This window comes from Chenopodium quinoa, unplaced genomic scaffold, assembly GCF_001683475.1.
Source record: "Chenopodium quinoa cultivar QQ74 unplaced genomic scaffold, ASM168347v1, whole genome shotgun sequence".
Taxonomy (NCBI): Eukaryota; Viridiplantae; Streptophyta; class Magnoliopsida; order Caryophyllales; family Amaranthaceae; genus Chenopodium; species Chenopodium quinoa.
In genome coordinates, this window is record NW_018744626.1 from 5040930 (window position 1) to 5058009 (window position 17080).

Here is a 17080-nt window from a genome sequence, read left to right on the forward strand (position 1 = left end):
TAAGAAAGTTATTAAAATAACCTCCATATTCTTCCTCAGAACAATATATATGCACCATCTTTGTGATCCCACTAGTTTCATAGACACTCAAACTATATATATCAACAGTCTCTTCTTCCATATCTTCCTGGTAACCTGATTTTGACAGTCTTTTGAAAACTAAAATATGGGTAGTGCAAGGGGTAAGTACGAGATTTCACCTGAGCTTGCAATTAAGAGGGAGATGGCATATCGAGAACATTTGGAGTTAATGCAGCTGATCAAAAGCACTGAAGCTAAACAAGTCCCTGCATCTTCTAATGTAAGAGACCTATTTTTCATATACTTCATGTTAGTTGTACTGGTTAATTCAGACATGATTTTGCCAAATCTGACTCATTAACTTTGCATGATTATACTTGTTACATAAATGATTAACAGCATCTCTATGCATTGCAGCCAACTTCAGTGCCAGCTTCAAGGCCAACTTCAGAGACAACTCAGACAAGGCCAAGCCAAATTCCAAACCCGAGGCCCAAGCTAAGCGCAAATTCATCACCTAATTCAACTCGAAAGCCAGGCTCTTCATTCTCAGTACCATGGCCCAAAACAATGAACAACCCGATCAAACTCCTGCCTCGAGGTCCAAGTTCAGTCCCAAGGCCCATTTACTCATCTCTGGCAGGCCCAAGTTCACTCCCAAGGCCAAATTTCACATCTCATACAGGCCCAAGCCCAAGCCCAGTCCCAAGACCCATTTTCTCATCTCAGACAAGCCCAAGGCTGAAGTCAGTAGTAACAGGCCCACGTCCATGCATACCTCAAAGCCCACGTCCATCACTTCCATGGCAAAAGACCTCACGCGTTGGCCCAAATACAGGTCCAAGGCCCAGTTCACTATCAACCCCTTCTGGCCAGAGGTTTGAGCCCACTATAGGCTTAAGCCACAAAAGAAAAGAGGCACCTACTCCTACTCAACAATTTCAGACTAGTCACAATAATAATGGTAAGGTGAGGAAGTTATTTTGTGAAGTTTGTGAGGTGCAGTGCTCTTCTATTCCTAATCTTCGGATGCATTTCATGGGCCAAAAGCACAAAGCTCAGGCGATGAAAGGCAAAGGAGTCGGACAAAGCATGGAAATCGAGACTAGACTGTACTGTGATTTGTGTGACATTTGGTGCATGAATGAATTTTCATTGAAGCAGCATGTTAGTGGCAAGAGCCACACCCTCAAACTGCATACTGCTGAGAGGAAGAATTGAAAGCTTAGCCATATTTAATCTTTGGTTGACAATGTTTGTGATTTTACTTTCCCTTTTTAGTTAGTAATCTACTTTTATTTTAACATTCTAAGTGACTATTATATGTTCATGTTATTTTTTTTCTTCTTTTCTTAGAGGAACTTGTTCATTTTATGTTGAGTTTTAAGATTGGACACTTCTTGATTTCCTGTAAACTCTAGTCTTACAGTGTTTTCAAAGTTTAATGCCCCAGCCTTTTTTTTCCCCTTTGCAGTGTTTCTTGATTGATCCCTAACTAATATTCACCTTACATTATAGTAGTAATTTATAAAGTTTCGTAAAAGTATAATAGTTTATGATTGAATTTCAAATATATATATTTTCATTTATATAAAAAGATGGTATAACAAGATCAGTTGATAATTATACAAATTCAATTAATATTGTCATATAATTAATGAAAAGATAACGACGGATAAGCCAATAAGTAAACAATTAATTTTAGACGAAGGGACTATAGACTCAAAAGGCGTATATATGCACGGATGCACCTAACCAAAGGCTTTGAAACTTTCTCATGACTATCTAATCAATCCTAAATTTTATTTGACAAGCAAGTCTAGTTTACATTCACAAACTTGCTTTACCCAAATATTTTGTTACTTGTAAAAAAAAAAAAAAAAAAAAAAAGTTATTAAAAAATGAGAATATAGTACTGTAAAATGCACAAAATCCCCAATTTTGCAACTCCAAATGTCCACTGCACTCTCCAAAAAAAAAACCCCTTTCCCTCCAAATCGAAATTTCATCAATTCCCACCAAAAGTTTCGAAATTTGCTTGGTTTAATCGCAAAAACCTTCAATTCCCAGAAAAATTCAAGTTCTAGGGGATTAATTCTTGCATCTTGCACCGCTAGTTTCTCTCTCTTAGGCTACTGAAGGTAAGATGCTCTAAAACCCTAATTTTTTTTCCAGCAATTTGTATCAGATGCTTTGATCTTCGTTTTTAGTATGCTTTTGTTAGATTTGAGTAATACCCATTTCTTAAATTTTCCTGAATTCATGATTATGGTGTGCTTTGATTGGTATGATTCAGTATTTTTGACTTCATGTATCGGTAGTAGAGCAATTAGGTTTGTATTGGATATGTGTTTATCACAAATTCATTTACTTTTGTGAGATTTTTAATTGGGTGTAGTCGGAGGCATATATTATACTGATGTAGACGAGATTTGATCCATTGCGAGTAAAATTTAGATTTTCACCGCTGTAGATCAGTTGTATATAAATTAGAGCAATTGTATCAGATAATGTCCTGATTTATCTGATTTTTGCAATGTTGCCTGATTTTATGTCGATTTTGTTTTATTTTGTGCATAGTTTTTGCGTTTTCTATATACCGGATATTTACTGTATGTTTTCAATTTAAGCATGTTTCCAGTATATGTAGACTAAAATGTAGTGCTGTGTGGTTTCTAGTACTTAGTGTTGTATTCCCATTTTAATGGTGTAGGTGCCATGGATGGAAATATAATAGCAGTCGTAGATCAAAAGAATGGACTTGTTGAATTTGATAGTAGTAATAGAAACAAGAAGAGGTCAGTGGCCTGGGATCATTTCGAGAAGTTACCTACTGAAAGCAAGAACGAAGGTAAAGCTAAATGCATACATTGTGATGGTGTTTTTAGTGCTACCCCTAGGAGTGGAACGTCTCATTTAAAGCGTCACGTGGAAAGGTGTGCCAAGCGTGCAGCAATTGATGTGCAACCTGTCTCAATGGATTTTGGGTTCAGCGAGTTTGAAGGTAGTGGACCTAGTGTTAAGCTTGGGAAAAGGGTCTCAAAGGTTTGGCATGAGTATGATTTATTTCCATCTCCTAATATGAATGATGCAAAAGCCAAGTGCAAGCACTGTAAAATGGTTCTTTCAGCAGCTTCCAAAAATGGGACATCTCACCTAAAGCGTCATTTAGACAAGTGTCCAAGGCGTGTGACTTTGACTGGTAACATAGAACAGTACTTCCTTTCAAATGAGAAGCTAATAGAAGGAAACAGTTTAGATAAGATCCCCAAAGATGAACCTACATCTGGTAAATTGAAACGCCTATCCACAATTGGCGACAATTTGGCTGAAGGAAGCAAATCCACAGAAAATAGCCAGGTTGATCAGGATGAGCTGCAAAGATATATATCAGTCTGCATAATCAAAGGTGCTCATCCATTTAGCTTTGTGGAAGAGAGAGGGTTTAGGTCTATGATGTCTAAAGCATGTCCACAATTTAAGCCATTCAGTCGGGCGATTGTAAGAAGAGAAATGTTTTCTATGTATATGAGGGAAAGGGACAACGTAAAAGAAATGTTAGCAAAGGCTCCAGGCCGCATATGTTTGACAGTTGGTAATTGGAAAGCAAGAGATACAAAAGATGAGTATATATGTGTAACTACACATTTCATTGATGAGCATTGGAAGTTGCTGAAGAGGGTTTTGTGTTTTAAAGCTTTAGCACCCCCATATGATGGAACTTACATTGCAGATGAATTGGCATGTTTATCATCTCAATATAACATTGAATGTAAGACCTTCACCATCACAGTGGATGAAGCTTCTTATGACGAGTCAACAGTTTCTTCTATTAAAAGAGGTCTTTTTACGAAGAATTCTCCTGCTAGTGGTGGTTCCTTTTTCCAAGTTAATTGTTATGCTCATATATTGAACTTTCTTGCACAATCTGCCTTAAAGTTGGTTGAAGATATTATTGATAGGGTACGGGAGTTGGTTAAATATGTCAACAAATCTCCGCTTCAGAGGAAGAAGTTCTTTGATCTTGCTGAGAGGATGTTTGACTTGCAAGCGAGGAAAAGGTTGAGCCTTGATGTGATGCTAAGATGGAATTCCACATATAAGTTAATTGACCGCACCCTTTATTATAAGAGTATCTTCAAGCATCTTTTGGACTCAAAGCAAGAGCTAAGCAACTTGGCTCTTTCTAAAGAAGAGTGGCAAAAGTTGAGCATTATTCACAAATTCCTAAGGGTTCTTTATGATGTAACTCGCTTGTTTTCAGGCACCAATGGTCCTACAGCAAATTTATTTATAAAGGGGATGTTGAGGGTTCATTGCCGTATGATGGATATAGTAAAAGGTCCAAATCTATTCTTAGCTCATGCTGTTCAAGCTATGCAAGCTAAATTCGATGACTTCTGGTGCGAGAATAGCTTGATTTTATCTTGTGCTGCAATCTTAGATCCACGGTACAAGGTAAAATTTGTGGAATACTGCTATATGAAACTTTTTGGCCCGGCAAATTTTGAGGACCGTGTTAGTAAAGTTGTAAGCACTCTCTACTGTTTGTTTGCTGAGTATAAGCAACGATCTATGCATTTTTCCTCTACAGCTGTGGGGTCTTCTAGCATGAATACAAACTTTGTTGGTGGAGATGACGAGGGAGACATGTTTGGAGACTATGATCAGTTTCTGAGCTCTACATCAAGATCTCATGGGAACAAGTCTGAGTTGGATCTTTACTTGGAAGAGCCAAGTTATGAATTAAATTCTGACTTAGATGTTCTGGAGTTCTGGAGAAGAAGCTCAATGAGGTATCCCAATCTCTCGTTGATGGCACGTGACATTCTATCTATACCTGTTTTCACTGTTAATGCCAAGGAGGCATTTAGCTATGGGAGTAAAACCTTGTCTTCTGTTCAAAGTTCCGTTATGCCTGAGACACTTCAAGCTTTATTATGTCTTCAAGATTGGCTAAGTGCAGAAGATAATACCGGTAAGTATTTCTTTTTTAATTATTTTGAATTATGAACGCAAGCTGTGAAGTTAACTTTCCTTTGAAATGTTTTATGCAGATGACCAAACTGTTACGGCTGAGGATCCTAGTGGGTCCAGTGAAGATGCTGAATATGATGATGATGATGATGATAGTGTACTTACTGATTCTTTTTAGGTGCTTGCGTTATCTCCTTTCTCTGTATACACTTAACAGAATTTACCTATCTGTGTGTGCTTACATATATGTGTTTTGCTTCTCTTCAGGTTTTGAGGTAGTCGTGATGATCAAGGATCATTGTTGCTTATCTAGAATTGCTCTTTCTCCCTGTCTTCTTGTAGTTGAGTAGCCGTTTGTGCAGTATGCGGTCACATTTTTTAGGTGCAAGGCTCTTCCTTTTTACTCTGGAACAATTATTCTCTGTCTCTGTGATGTATATTCTTCTTCTTGCTACTATCTATGCAAGGTGTTAGAATGTTGAGCTTGTGAAACTATTTGCTCTTGTTGTAGTCAGAAATTCGCATTTTTTTATTAGTTATCTATGAAATGATTAGATGCTGTTCTACAGTGGTTATAATACACACCTGGTTCTGAGGTAATAATATAATTTACTTACTGCATTTCAAAATCTTTCTCTTGCCCTTTTATCTTTTTTTCACAAACATCAGTAATTCAGTGCTGAATGCCAATGAATATAGTTGGTTATTGAATGCCCAACATACATTACCATCTGTCTAGGTTTGTTATGCATGTTCAAGATGTGTTTTGTGCCTTTTTTGACCTACTACCTTTTATGTGAGACTTTCTGCAATTTTTAAGTCCATACTGCTACCTAAAGTTTGTCTGTACTGCATGATGTAGTCACAGGCTTGAATGGACAACTGTTCTTTTCTAGTTCCCCCACCCCACCCCCACCCCCCCCCTCCCCTCTCCCCTCTCTCTCCCACCCTAACAGGGTGCCTCTTCTTTCCCTACAGAATATGATTGTGAAACTTTTGAAGAACTCCGGTGACTGGCTGAGCTTTCCTGACTCGTTATCTTTGTAAATTATAATAGGTTGAACTAGTTTGATTATACAGAGTAACATAAGTTATAAGAATAAGGCGAAGAGAACAAAGCCTTAGTGACACTTTTGTTATACCAGTGTTAACTGTGTTATATAATCGTTGCATTTCTTCCTTTGCATATCTGGCTTTTTTCTTAATGTGAATAAATCTCACATATGAATTGTGATTCTGCAAGTAGGCATGGCATGGCACAAGGAACTCATTGTCTTGTCTGTAATTATTCCAACAGTTCACTGCTTCTTTTTTACTAATTGAGTGGATTTAATAATACTGAGGATTTTCTGTTTCAAAATCACTGCAAGGTCTTTTCCGCCTTACAAATGGGTTCGTTGTAACTACTAGATGTCTATTACAATGGCTTTCTGTTATTCAGTTGTTCTTTATGTGTGTGATTTCTTACAAGTGAATTTCCCAATTGTTTGATCTATTCCTGAAAATTTGTAGCTTAAGTGCCTTTACTGAAGTACTTCAGTGCTATTAAGTCCTGCCCGAAGCAATGGTTCCCTGCTAGATTTCCTCGCCTTTTTTGGATTACCCGCATATCAGAAGTAAGCTTTCAGGATATAGCATTTGTTGCATTACTAGGTACAGTAATTTGTGTATCATGTGTGTGGACTGTGGACCTGGTGAATTCTTCTGGATCCACCCTTGAACTTTGGCACATTTGCACAGCCATTTTACTCTTTGCCGTAGAAGCATGCACTTCTGCACATGGCTCTGGAAGGAAAGCTTTCCATAATCTTCTTGGATTCCTAGCTTTTTGATGAAGATAACTAACTGCTTGTGTGTGTTGTTCCTCCTTTTCATGTTGACGTCTTAGGGCTGAACACAGAGCAAGATATGTCCGAAGCTCTACCATTTGTCATTCCTCGTTGCCTTTTCAACAGCTTCATTAGCAGTTTGTGTTTCAGACAATCTCTGTTTCTGAAATATCTAAATGTCGTGCCCTTATGATACCCCCAACCTCACTTTGGAGGACTTTTGGTTCCGCCTATAGCCAATGCTACTTGCTTCTGATCCTTTTAGCAAGGATCTTTGAAACTTATAAGAAGGAACAAATAATCTCTTGAAATTTTCACATATACGGGATCCTTGTTTCAAATCCTATCAAAACTCCATGTTCATACATTACAATCTGCGTTATTCTTTGGTTCTGTACTGCCTACCATGATGCTTTATGTATCCTACCCTGACCTGATATGGCAGCTGAAAGTGATAGATAGCGCGGCAATACAATTTTACAAGGAATGTTGCTGCCTGTAAACTTTGTTGACAATCTAGTTTAATGGTACCAAATTCGTGGCCTTGTTTGTTGCTATAGTACTACTGTGTTTAAGAATTGAGATTGTTAACAGCCACTTCAATTTATAGTCGTGCATCTTTTGTTAACAATTTGTTCCTGTTCTTAACTAATTAGGGGGGATAGAAATTATACCGTCTTTCACTCTTTCCTAGATCTCACCAATTGTCGTGTGACATTGGAAGTGCTTAACTAATTTAGGATGTGTAGAGATGTGAGCACACTGCACAGTCATTTCATTACAAATTCTTAGTTGTTTCTAGATACGCTTAGCATTAGGTTTATCTAGGAGTGTTAATCGAGTGAGTCGATCACAAGCTAAGGAGTGCTCGACTCAACTCGAAATTTTTTTTCATGTGCTTAACTCGTATTTGTTAAAGTTTTGAGTCAATAATTTTTGTTCGACTCGTGCTCGTTAAAGTTTCAAGTCGAGTCGAGTTGCTCACGATCTACTCGTTAAATCTTTAGCCCTTCTAAAATGATAGGTTTTTATTGTTTTTGTTCACTTTATATAGCAATAATTGTTTTATTTATTATTAAAGATATACTCTTTCTTTTTTGGATAATATAAATAGCTTTGTTTGTGAATTCTATATTAATAAAATATATTATCGATTTGCTCACGCGCTTATTGAGTCGAGTTAGAGCATGCTCAACTCGTGCTCGTTAACATCTCGAGTCGAGTCGAATTTGAGTTGAGCCAACTCGAGCCGAGTTTTGACCGAGTTGAGTCCGAGTAGTTCACGAGTTGCACAACTTGATTAGCACCCCTAGGTTTGTCCATGTCAGTTTTTTTTAATGAACAAAACTGATCTAATGAGTAACGTAAAACCTTAGGGTCATTCGATAACAAGATAGAGGTGTTACTTTTAATTGAACCCTGTATTCCCTATGGATAGTTTTCCCTCCATCCTCAAAACTTCGACCCTTTTAGCCTAATTTTAGTCTCAAAATGATCGACTCATTTGCATTAAAATACTCATTAATTTACAACAATATTTGTGCAAAATCAGCTTCCCCATATACAATTTTGTTTTTTCTTGTATTTTTAATACTTTATCCCTCTACTTTTTTACAAACCCCATGTAAATTTATCTTTCCAATATGCTTTTATTTGTTTTTATTTAAGTTTCTTAATAATCCCGAAATCAACTCAAAAAGTCAAAGTTTCGGAGACGAAGGAAGTACGAGCTGACCTGACTGGTCCCTCGGGCTGAAACGGGCCTAATGTTTTCGCAGTTCAGCTTAGATGGACCATGGTGAGCTTTAGTAGAAAGCCACAAAATAACCAAATGACATATTCAAGTATTCAGGCATAATCATACAATTTGTGAAAGAATAATATTTTAGACTTTTTTATTTTTATTTTTTTTTATTTTTTATTTTTTTTAAGGAATATATTAGAAATTATAATAATATTTAACCAATTTGGTATAATTTAATTTGGAACAAATTGAATATTTACTTGTGTGTATCTTTTTAAATTACTTATTATATATCATTATAAGAGCTAAATAGAAGCCAATATGGGTGAAATTAACCCCTAGGGTCAATCAATTAATGTATTATCCCTTCATATAGTGATCTTAACACACAAGCAAATTTATTGTTTGCTTAATTAATTAATGTATTCCTTCATTCATCAATTAACGGTTTACAAGTTATGGTAAAGACTTGTTAACAACTTACTACTTTATTCTTTGTTCCTAATTATATTATGTCAAATTCACTAATTCTTATACGTTGCTAAACATATTCAAATATGCTAAGGTTGACCAACCAATCAAGCGCTAATATGTGAATGTGTGATATAAGATAGTGTAGTCAACATTCAACATATAATAAATGATATCATGATATGTTACCATTTTAGTTAGTGTGATTTAACATCAATAATTCTAATTTTTTTGGTAATGTTTCTCCTAAGCCAATCAATGACCATGCTCTTGATTTCTTTACTAATTTTGTGATCTTATACATACAATTATAATTGATATCCTAGTTCTCAATCTACTATTATAAAGCACTGTTACTCAGTTAGAACAACCAAAGTAAGTGGTGGAGTTAGGAATAATGGCTTCTTCAACATTATTTTTAGTGATTTTTTCTGCGATTTTGTTTGGATTATGCGGCACAACATTCTCTAACCAACAAGAAGTAAAGAAGACTATCCAGGTTCGTACTCTAGAATTCAATCTATTTCAAAATATAGTTCTTTTTATATAACTGGAATTAATTTGTTCTTAACTCTTTTTCTTTCGATAGACAAAACATGGGGTGTATGATTGTGTAGATTTTTACAAACAACCGGCGTTTAGTCATCCATTGCTCAAGAATCATGCATATAAGGTAAGTTATTTTGTTTTATGAATATATACGTTAACATTATATTCATACTAAATTTGACCAAGATCTTTTTATATTGTAATCAAAAAGGACAAAAACTATTTTTTCTTGAAATGTGTCGTTAAATACTAACTTTAAACATGATTTTAAAGTAGTGCATTAAATTAATATGTGTGTCACATTTGAATGCGTTAATTATTGAGGAATGAATTTAGTAGGGAGTTTGGTTTCATGCTTTGTGAATAATACGGAGTGCTAACTTATACATGGAAAATTTGTCAATTACTACCGCAAGTTAATACCACTTTGTAAATTACTACCGTAAATTAAAAAAGTTGTGAATTACTACCGCAAAATTTTTTAAGATGTGGCGATTACTACCAAACCCCCATTAAACCCAACTATGACGTCATTATATCACTTTAACCCATGGTTAAAGCTCTTAACCATGGTCAAACATGGGTTAAAGCCCTTAACCATGACGTCATTATATCCCTAACCCATTTTTTTTTTTGGGAGGGGGGGGGGGGGGCTGGTTAAAGCCCTTAACCATGGTCAAACATGGGTTAAAGGGATATAATGACGTCATAGTTGGGTTTAATGGAGGTTTGGTAGTAATCGCAACATCTTAAAAAATTTTGCGGTAGTAATTCACAACTTTTTTGATTTGCGGTAGTAATTTACAAAGTGGTATTAACTTGCGGTAGTAATTGGCAAATTATTCCTTATATATATTTCCTCTGTTTTTTTAGTTGATAGATTTCTTTATTATAATGTTTGCCAAGACAATATTTAATGATAATATCCCTAATTATCAATAAGTAAAAAATTATAAAACGTTAATATTATAAAAAATATACTACCTCTATTACGCATTATTTGCAACGATTAGACATTTTTATTCACTTGTCAAATAGTTGCAATGAAACTAGAATTGGTTATATACACCCAGGTAATTTACTCATTAATTTTTTATCATTCAATAAATGAGCAGAATTCGGTACACCCGGGTAATTTACTCATTAATTTTTGCTCATTCAATAAATGAGAATATTTTTTACTCATTTATTAAATGAGCAAAAATTAATAAGTAAATTACCCAGGTGTACAGATAATATGCTATAAATTGAAACAAAGGTAATATCATATACTTCCTTCTTGTGTTTAATAAGTGTTCACATAACTATTTTTTATTGTACTTATAAATGACAATGACAAAGTGTAATCAAACAGAGGAAGTATGTAAGTCTTAATTGCTACATAGTAGTCTACAAAATTAATTTGTGTGTGGTTTATTTATTTTTATTTTTATTTTTTTTGGTATCCACCTATAGACAAAAAGAAATACTTCATACAAGTCAATGATCAATTTGTACATTTGTGCAGTTGCAAAACTTGGAAGAACTTCAAGAACAAAAAAGTGATGGCATTGAACTTAAAGATGGTGGTTGCCCTTTAAAAACTGTTCCCATCTTAAGATCTAATCCAAATTCCAACGTCTTCAAAATTCAGCGTGGTATTCCTGATACACATTGTGTAAGTTTTAATATTGTTTGATATATTCTTGTTAAATAAAAAGAAACTAGAGTATGCCATATATCTATTCTTGAAAGGTAACTCAAATTGTGTCACATGTGTTTATGTATGTATTGACATACTATTTAAGATAATATGATAATTACACCAAATAGTGGTAGTAATTGATATTGATTGGTATTTGGTGTAGGTTGCTTTAGTTCATACAAATAACCCTGAAGAGCGGAAATTTTTGGGAGTTGCTGGTGAACTCGAAAATTATAAACCTATAGTGTACCCTAATCAATGGTCTTCAACACGAATCAAGATTTTAAATCAGAATGATAATATTGAAGTCGGATGGATGGTAAGACGCATATTCTAATTAGAATTTTAAAAAATTGGTCGCAAATTATTACACAATACGTATGACCATTTTACTTGGGTGTCAATATGTTCAATTTCAGGTAAATCCTGATGTATTCCAGGATAATGAAGCACATTTGTATGCAAGTTTTGTGGCACTCGTAAGCATTCTTATCATAATAAATAGGATCATATACCATTATGATACATTGGCCTATTAAGTGGCTAAAGTCTTTTACTCCGTAACACATTAATAGTGTGTTATGTATAAATGTGCCTACATGCACATAATCATGTTGTGAATGTTTCATATCAGAGATAGTATTTTGAATTTTGTATATATTCTTATAATTTATGTGACAAAAAAACTTTGACAGGCTAGACAAGAAGGATGTATAAATCTTCTATGTCCAGGCTTTGTTCAAGTGGCTAAAGACGTGCCTTTGGGCATATCCCCAGCTAACTACTCCGAATATGGAGGAACACAATATGGTTGGCACTTATCAATTGACAAGGTACAAGGCGATCCAAGACTATTCTTTAATACAATGATATAAAAAATAATTATTTGTTCCTTTTGTTTATGAAAGTTTTTCCTATTTAAAATTCAAGCATTCGCAAATTAGAAGAATCCTTTTTTCAATATATAAGAGAATTAAACACAGTCAAATAAGGTCTTGTTTGATTCATTTTGATGAGTTCTTTTAACTATCAAAATTTAATATTTTTTTTAAAAATGTAATTAGCTTAGAGATATATATTGACAGTTAAGATGTCAATTGTAATATGTGTCAAAAGAAAATGGGAAAATTTTAAGGGAATAAATGGCGAATTTTTTTATTTTAAATTACACATGTTTAAAATACAATGTCCATTATTTTTCTTTTTTTTTTTTTTTTTTTTTTTGGCAAACTTCTCTTCACCATTACCGAAAAATGCATTTAGATTTGGAATAGAGAAAAAATAAAGGTGAAAATAAACATTATAGTAAGTTATAAGTGTATTAACTAACATCCATAAAAGTAAAGCATATTAAAACGGAAGGAGTATTAGGAGTATTAAATAGTTTCTTAAAAATATTTAAAAGAAGTAGAAAACTACAAATTCTCTAATTACATTTGCTGTTGTCCATTATGAATTAATTTACTTATTGTGGGAATTATGACATTTAAGTCAGAAATTTAACCACGAGCTCAATTCTCTTACACTTGTATATAATAGCATTCATTATATATAACTCAGTGGTAACAAAATTAAGTCAAAATTATTATGTGAGTAGTAAACAAAGTCAAACTGTACCAATTAAAAAAAATGGATGGGAGTAAATGGTTTAAAGATTTATATTACTTCGTGATTCTTTAATATATATATTGTTGGAATATTTTGCAATAATTATGTTATTTGTGGGAGGCTATCCCACATGGAAAGAATAAGAAGGTGATGTATTGTTTATATTGTAAACAATTGGGTATGAGTTATGAAATGGGCTAAGTGATGTTTTGGACAAGTAGGCTAAATGGCTTATATATATTTATAATCAAAGACTTAGCACTTGGCCACCTGACACGGACACGAAAATACGATAATTTATTTTTATCGGTTTCCCAAAAACGTGTTCATCATAGCCTTGATAGTACGATGGGCGAATAACGTTTTTAGGAAAGTGTTCCTCGTACACGCCTAGATCCATTGTATGTTTTTGTTGTTCCAATTAATTTACACCAACGCCCCTCGTGAGGAGGGGGTCCTAATTCTTTCCTTTTTCTTACCTTAAAAAAAAATTAATTTACACCAACATATACAACAAAAGATTATGGAACCGTATAGTATTATCCCTAAGAATTAATAAATCTGACCTTATCATAACTTATCTGAACTAGCATCCTTTTATAGCATGGGTACAATCAATACTTTTGATGGTATTAACATTTGTGTTTGTATTGTTTTGTGAGGGTATGTATAGCATGAAGATGACAAACATTATTGGGTATCAATAATTACTGATATAAAAAAAGTAATTGGATATTATCCAAAAGAATTATTTTCTTTTCCGGATTATTTTAGCCAAGTAGAATGGGGAGGTGAAATTTCAAATCCCAAACAAAGTTTTCCACCACCTGAGATGGGCAATGGGAAGAAGGCACTCTACAACCCTTTCTATACAGCATCCATTATGCATGCTTCTTATGTCGACTGGAATTATACGAATGTGTTAAATCCCGAAGACACTCATAAAGTTTGGGATTGTGAAGCATCGTATACTGTTAAAGATGCTGGTTGGAAAACTGAAGAATTTGGTCGTCTCATGTTGTATGGAGGTTTTAATGAGGTATGAGAGCCTACCATGTTTTTAGAGTTTTTGTAAAATCATCTAGAGTTGTTTAATTACTATTTTTTTTTTATTTTGTTTAGAGGTAAGCAGGGCGGATATGGAGAATCGATCGGTCTCAAGAACCTCTGCAACCGGAAAGGAAGCTCTAACCAATTGAGCTATCTCTTACTCTCATCAAAGTTGTTAAATTAATTAATGTAACCATGATTATTGATTGTAGAGTTGGTGTTGCTAATGCTTTTAAAAGCAATACACCAAATATTTAGTACAACATTAATGAATTATGTGTTAACATATCAATCAATTCAATAAAGTTAATTAAAAGTACGTTCCGCCTCCGTATTTATTACCTTTTCTACTTTTATTTTGCGGCCATATTTTATTACTTGTTTCATTTTTTTTAACTCACAATATTTTACTTCGTCGATTTCGCAATAGTCGTAATCATAAGGAGTGGACATAGTTTCATAGTTTAAGAAAGATATAGAGTTTCTATCAAAAAAGAAAGATATAGAGTAAATAAGTTTGTATGCTTTAATAAAAAAAAAAAAAGTATAATCAGTATGGGAGAATAATAATAAAGTAGTGTAAGTAGGATTGGTAAAAAAGATAAATAATAAAATACTAGTTCTTTGCCCGAGAAATGCTCGGATATTTAGAGGGGAAAAAATTATATTTATATATTACTATAAGTTTGTATTTGTTTATAATTTTTTATATTTATATTTTATGTATTTCAAATTGTTATTGTTCTTATTTAGGCTATTTTTTTTTATCAATTATCTTATTATTTTTTAAAAAAAAATAAAATAAAATTGGGCGGGAAAATTTTTTATGAGAAGCAATGCTCGGATATTTAGAGGGGAAAAAATTATATTTATATATTGCTATAAGTTTGTATTTGTTTTTAAATTTTGTATACATTTATATTTTATGTATTTCAAATTGTTATTGTTCTATTATTTAGGCTGTAAAATCTCTTTCCTTTTTTTTTTATCAATTATTATCTTATTATTTTTACTGGAAAAAAAAAGTTTTAGGGCATGAAATTTTTTTATGAGGTGCTAGGGATATTTTTGGGGAATACTTTAGTATAGAATATAGAAGACTTGTGAAAGTGGGGTTAGTAGGAGAGATAAATAATAAAAATAATAATGGATTATTACCATATTAGAAAATGTTGCAATTACAATGAAAAGGACATAAAACAAAAGTGTTGTGATTATTACGAAACGGAGAGTGTACTAAGGGTCTGTTCACATTAATTGAATTGAATTGATTGGAGCTGAACTGAATTAAACTGAACTGAATTGTGATGAATAGAGCTGAAATGAATATTTTATGAGAAAAGAAAATTAGGAGCTGAACTGAACTAAACTAAACTTATTAATTGCAGTTGAAATGAACTGATTGGAGCTGAACTGAACTGATTGGAGCTGAATTAAACTAAATTGAAATTAAGCTGAAGTGAACAAGCCCTAAAATTTTCTCTCATAGTGGACCCCAACTACCATACTTTAATATTTCCATATTCTCTATCCTCCCAATTACGGTACCATATAAGTCTACTTTATTCTTTCATCAACTCCACTTCCTTTATTTTTATTATTTTATACTATTTCTTTTAAAACTCCGTACATAGAGAGATGGAGTAAGTAATAAAATACGAAGTGAATAATACTAATGGTAACTTGGTAAGATCATGTTGAGCAAAGGTTCAATCTAAAAATTTGTAAAATTCGAGGTATCGACTATCAAATTCCCTCATACGTAATCAAGAGATGACTACTAAGGGTTTATTTTATTCATTTTTTTTTTCCTTATCTGAACATATTCTTAAACAAAGGATGCACTTGATATAAATCTGTGCGCTACATGGTTTGCTCATATTTTGTTTTTAATCAAACATCTTATGGATTTGTATAATAAATTTTATGATTTTATTTGTTGTTTATTACTTGAATGGTTATTATAAAATGGATTGTAATTTTTTTTTCTCATTCATTAGTATATTGATAAAATTTCTAATATCAAAATTAATATTTTATTTTTTGATTACTTTAAAATCTCAAAAATCATTGGTTAAATTAATTTTGGGTGGTACTTGAATTATCTAATTCTAAATGACTACTAAATGAGATTGCAAAAATAAAAAGAATTAAAAAATATAAAAAAAATAATAATATTTGTGGTCTAAAAAGTTGGGGGGAAAAATCCCCTTTTGAAGAATTTATTCATGATATAATTGTTCCGGATGAGCTCCGATACCGTGATGTCCTGGGGTTGGTAAAGGTTTATCGTCCAATTCGCTGCCTGCACAGTCAGCACAGATTAACTAGCCCGGGGGGTTATCCGGGAATAACCGCTCTGATGCTAAAGTCAGTAATCTGGAGAAGCAAGAATGAAAAGAGAGAAGGTGCTTAGAGAGAAAGAGAGAGAGAGATAGATCAAAAGATTGTACCTTTGTTGTGAGAATGCGCCTGGGTATATATAGGGGAAAAACCAAGCTGGTGCCACCTTATGACGTTAGGTGGCAAACCGACCTTAAACGTAGCAGGTGCCAACGTGGCCGGAAGCAGCTCTCCACGTGGCCGAGGGGAGAGCCGTTAAGGATGTTCGAGTTCAACTAAATAGGCACGGGCAAGATTTAACTTTCGGCCTATTTACACTACTGTCGGTATTATCCCGTACAACTAGCCCCCCAAGTGAGGACGTTGGTAAAACCGATGTTCTCACTTTTGTATTTGTATGTAAATGAAATCTTGATGTATTATTCGAACTTGAAAATTTGCAATATACCAAATGAAGCACATAATATTTAAAAAATCTCTGATTTGCCCCCCAAGTGAGCTAAGTACCGATAGTACTTTGCTCAATTGAAGCAAATGAAACATAAATAAAAATTTTAAAAATCTCCGATTTGCCCTACTTTGCTCAATAATCTTCAACTTGTGCAATCGAAATATGTACTCCTTCAATTGTTGATACTGCTTAATTGCATGCTTCAAATTTTTTTAGTATGCATGTTTTATTTTATTGCTTTATTATTATTTTGTTCACCTTGTTGCATATATGGTTAAATAAGAATGGTTATAAATCACAAATAATATGATAATTTGAACAATCGGTTAGGATTCCGATATTATGATGTTTGA

The 17080-nt window shown here is 33.5% G+C and overlaps 2 protein-coding genes across 2 annotated transcripts; both read left to right on the forward strand.

The window, feature by feature from the left end:
• The first annotated feature begins 1927 nt into the window (after nucleotides 1-1927).
• Nucleotides 1928-5619, forward strand: LOC110700649 (zinc finger BED domain-containing protein RICESLEEPER 2-like). Its single transcript, XM_021878219.1, has 4 exons — nucleotides 1928-2162; nucleotides 2735-4999; nucleotides 5079-5176; nucleotides 5266-5619. The coding sequence occupies exons 2-3, from the start codon at nucleotides 2740-2742 to the stop codon at nucleotides 5174-5176; spliced, it is 2358 nt and encodes a 785-aa protein (XP_021733911.1). The 5' UTR covers nucleotides 1928-2162; nucleotides 2735-2739; the 3' UTR covers nucleotides 5266-5619.
• Nucleotides 5620-9263: 3644 nt separating this feature from the next.
• On the forward strand, nucleotides 9264-14599 carry LOC110700812. The gene is made up of 8 exons (XM_021878401.1): nucleotides 9264-9541; nucleotides 9632-9715; nucleotides 11099-11248; nucleotides 11439-11594; nucleotides 11695-11754; nucleotides 11971-12108; nucleotides 13557-13922; nucleotides 14006-14599. The coding sequence occupies exons 1-8, from the start codon at nucleotides 9440-9442 to the stop codon at nucleotides 14009-14011; spliced, it is 1062 nt and encodes a 353-aa protein (XP_021734093.1). The 5' UTR covers nucleotides 9264-9439; the 3' UTR covers nucleotides 14012-14599.
• Nucleotides 14600-17080: the final 2481 nt, after the last annotated feature.

Excerpts from the sequence above, each read along its gene's own strand:
- LOC110700649 (XM_021878219.1), top strand. The coding sequence starts at position 2,740 with ATGGATGGAAATATAATAGCAGTCGTAGATCAAAAGAATGGACTTGTT. Across the intron at positions 5,000-5,078 it reads AAGTGCAGAAGATAATACCG|ATGACCAAACTGTTACGGCT; the intron begins GTAAGTATTTCT and ends TGTTTTATGCAG.
- LOC110700812 (XM_021878401.1), top strand. The coding sequence starts at position 9,440 with ATGGCTTCTTCAACATTATTTTTAGTGATTTTTTCTGCGATTTTGTTT. Across the intron at positions 11,755-11,970 it reads ATGCAAGTTTTGTGGCACTC|GCTAGACAAGAAGGATGTAT; the intron begins GTAAGCATTCTT and ends AAACTTTGACAG. Across the intron at positions 12,109-13,556 it reads GGCACTTATCAATTGACAAG|CATGAAGATGACAAACATTA; the intron begins GTACAAGGCGAT and ends GGGTATGTATAG.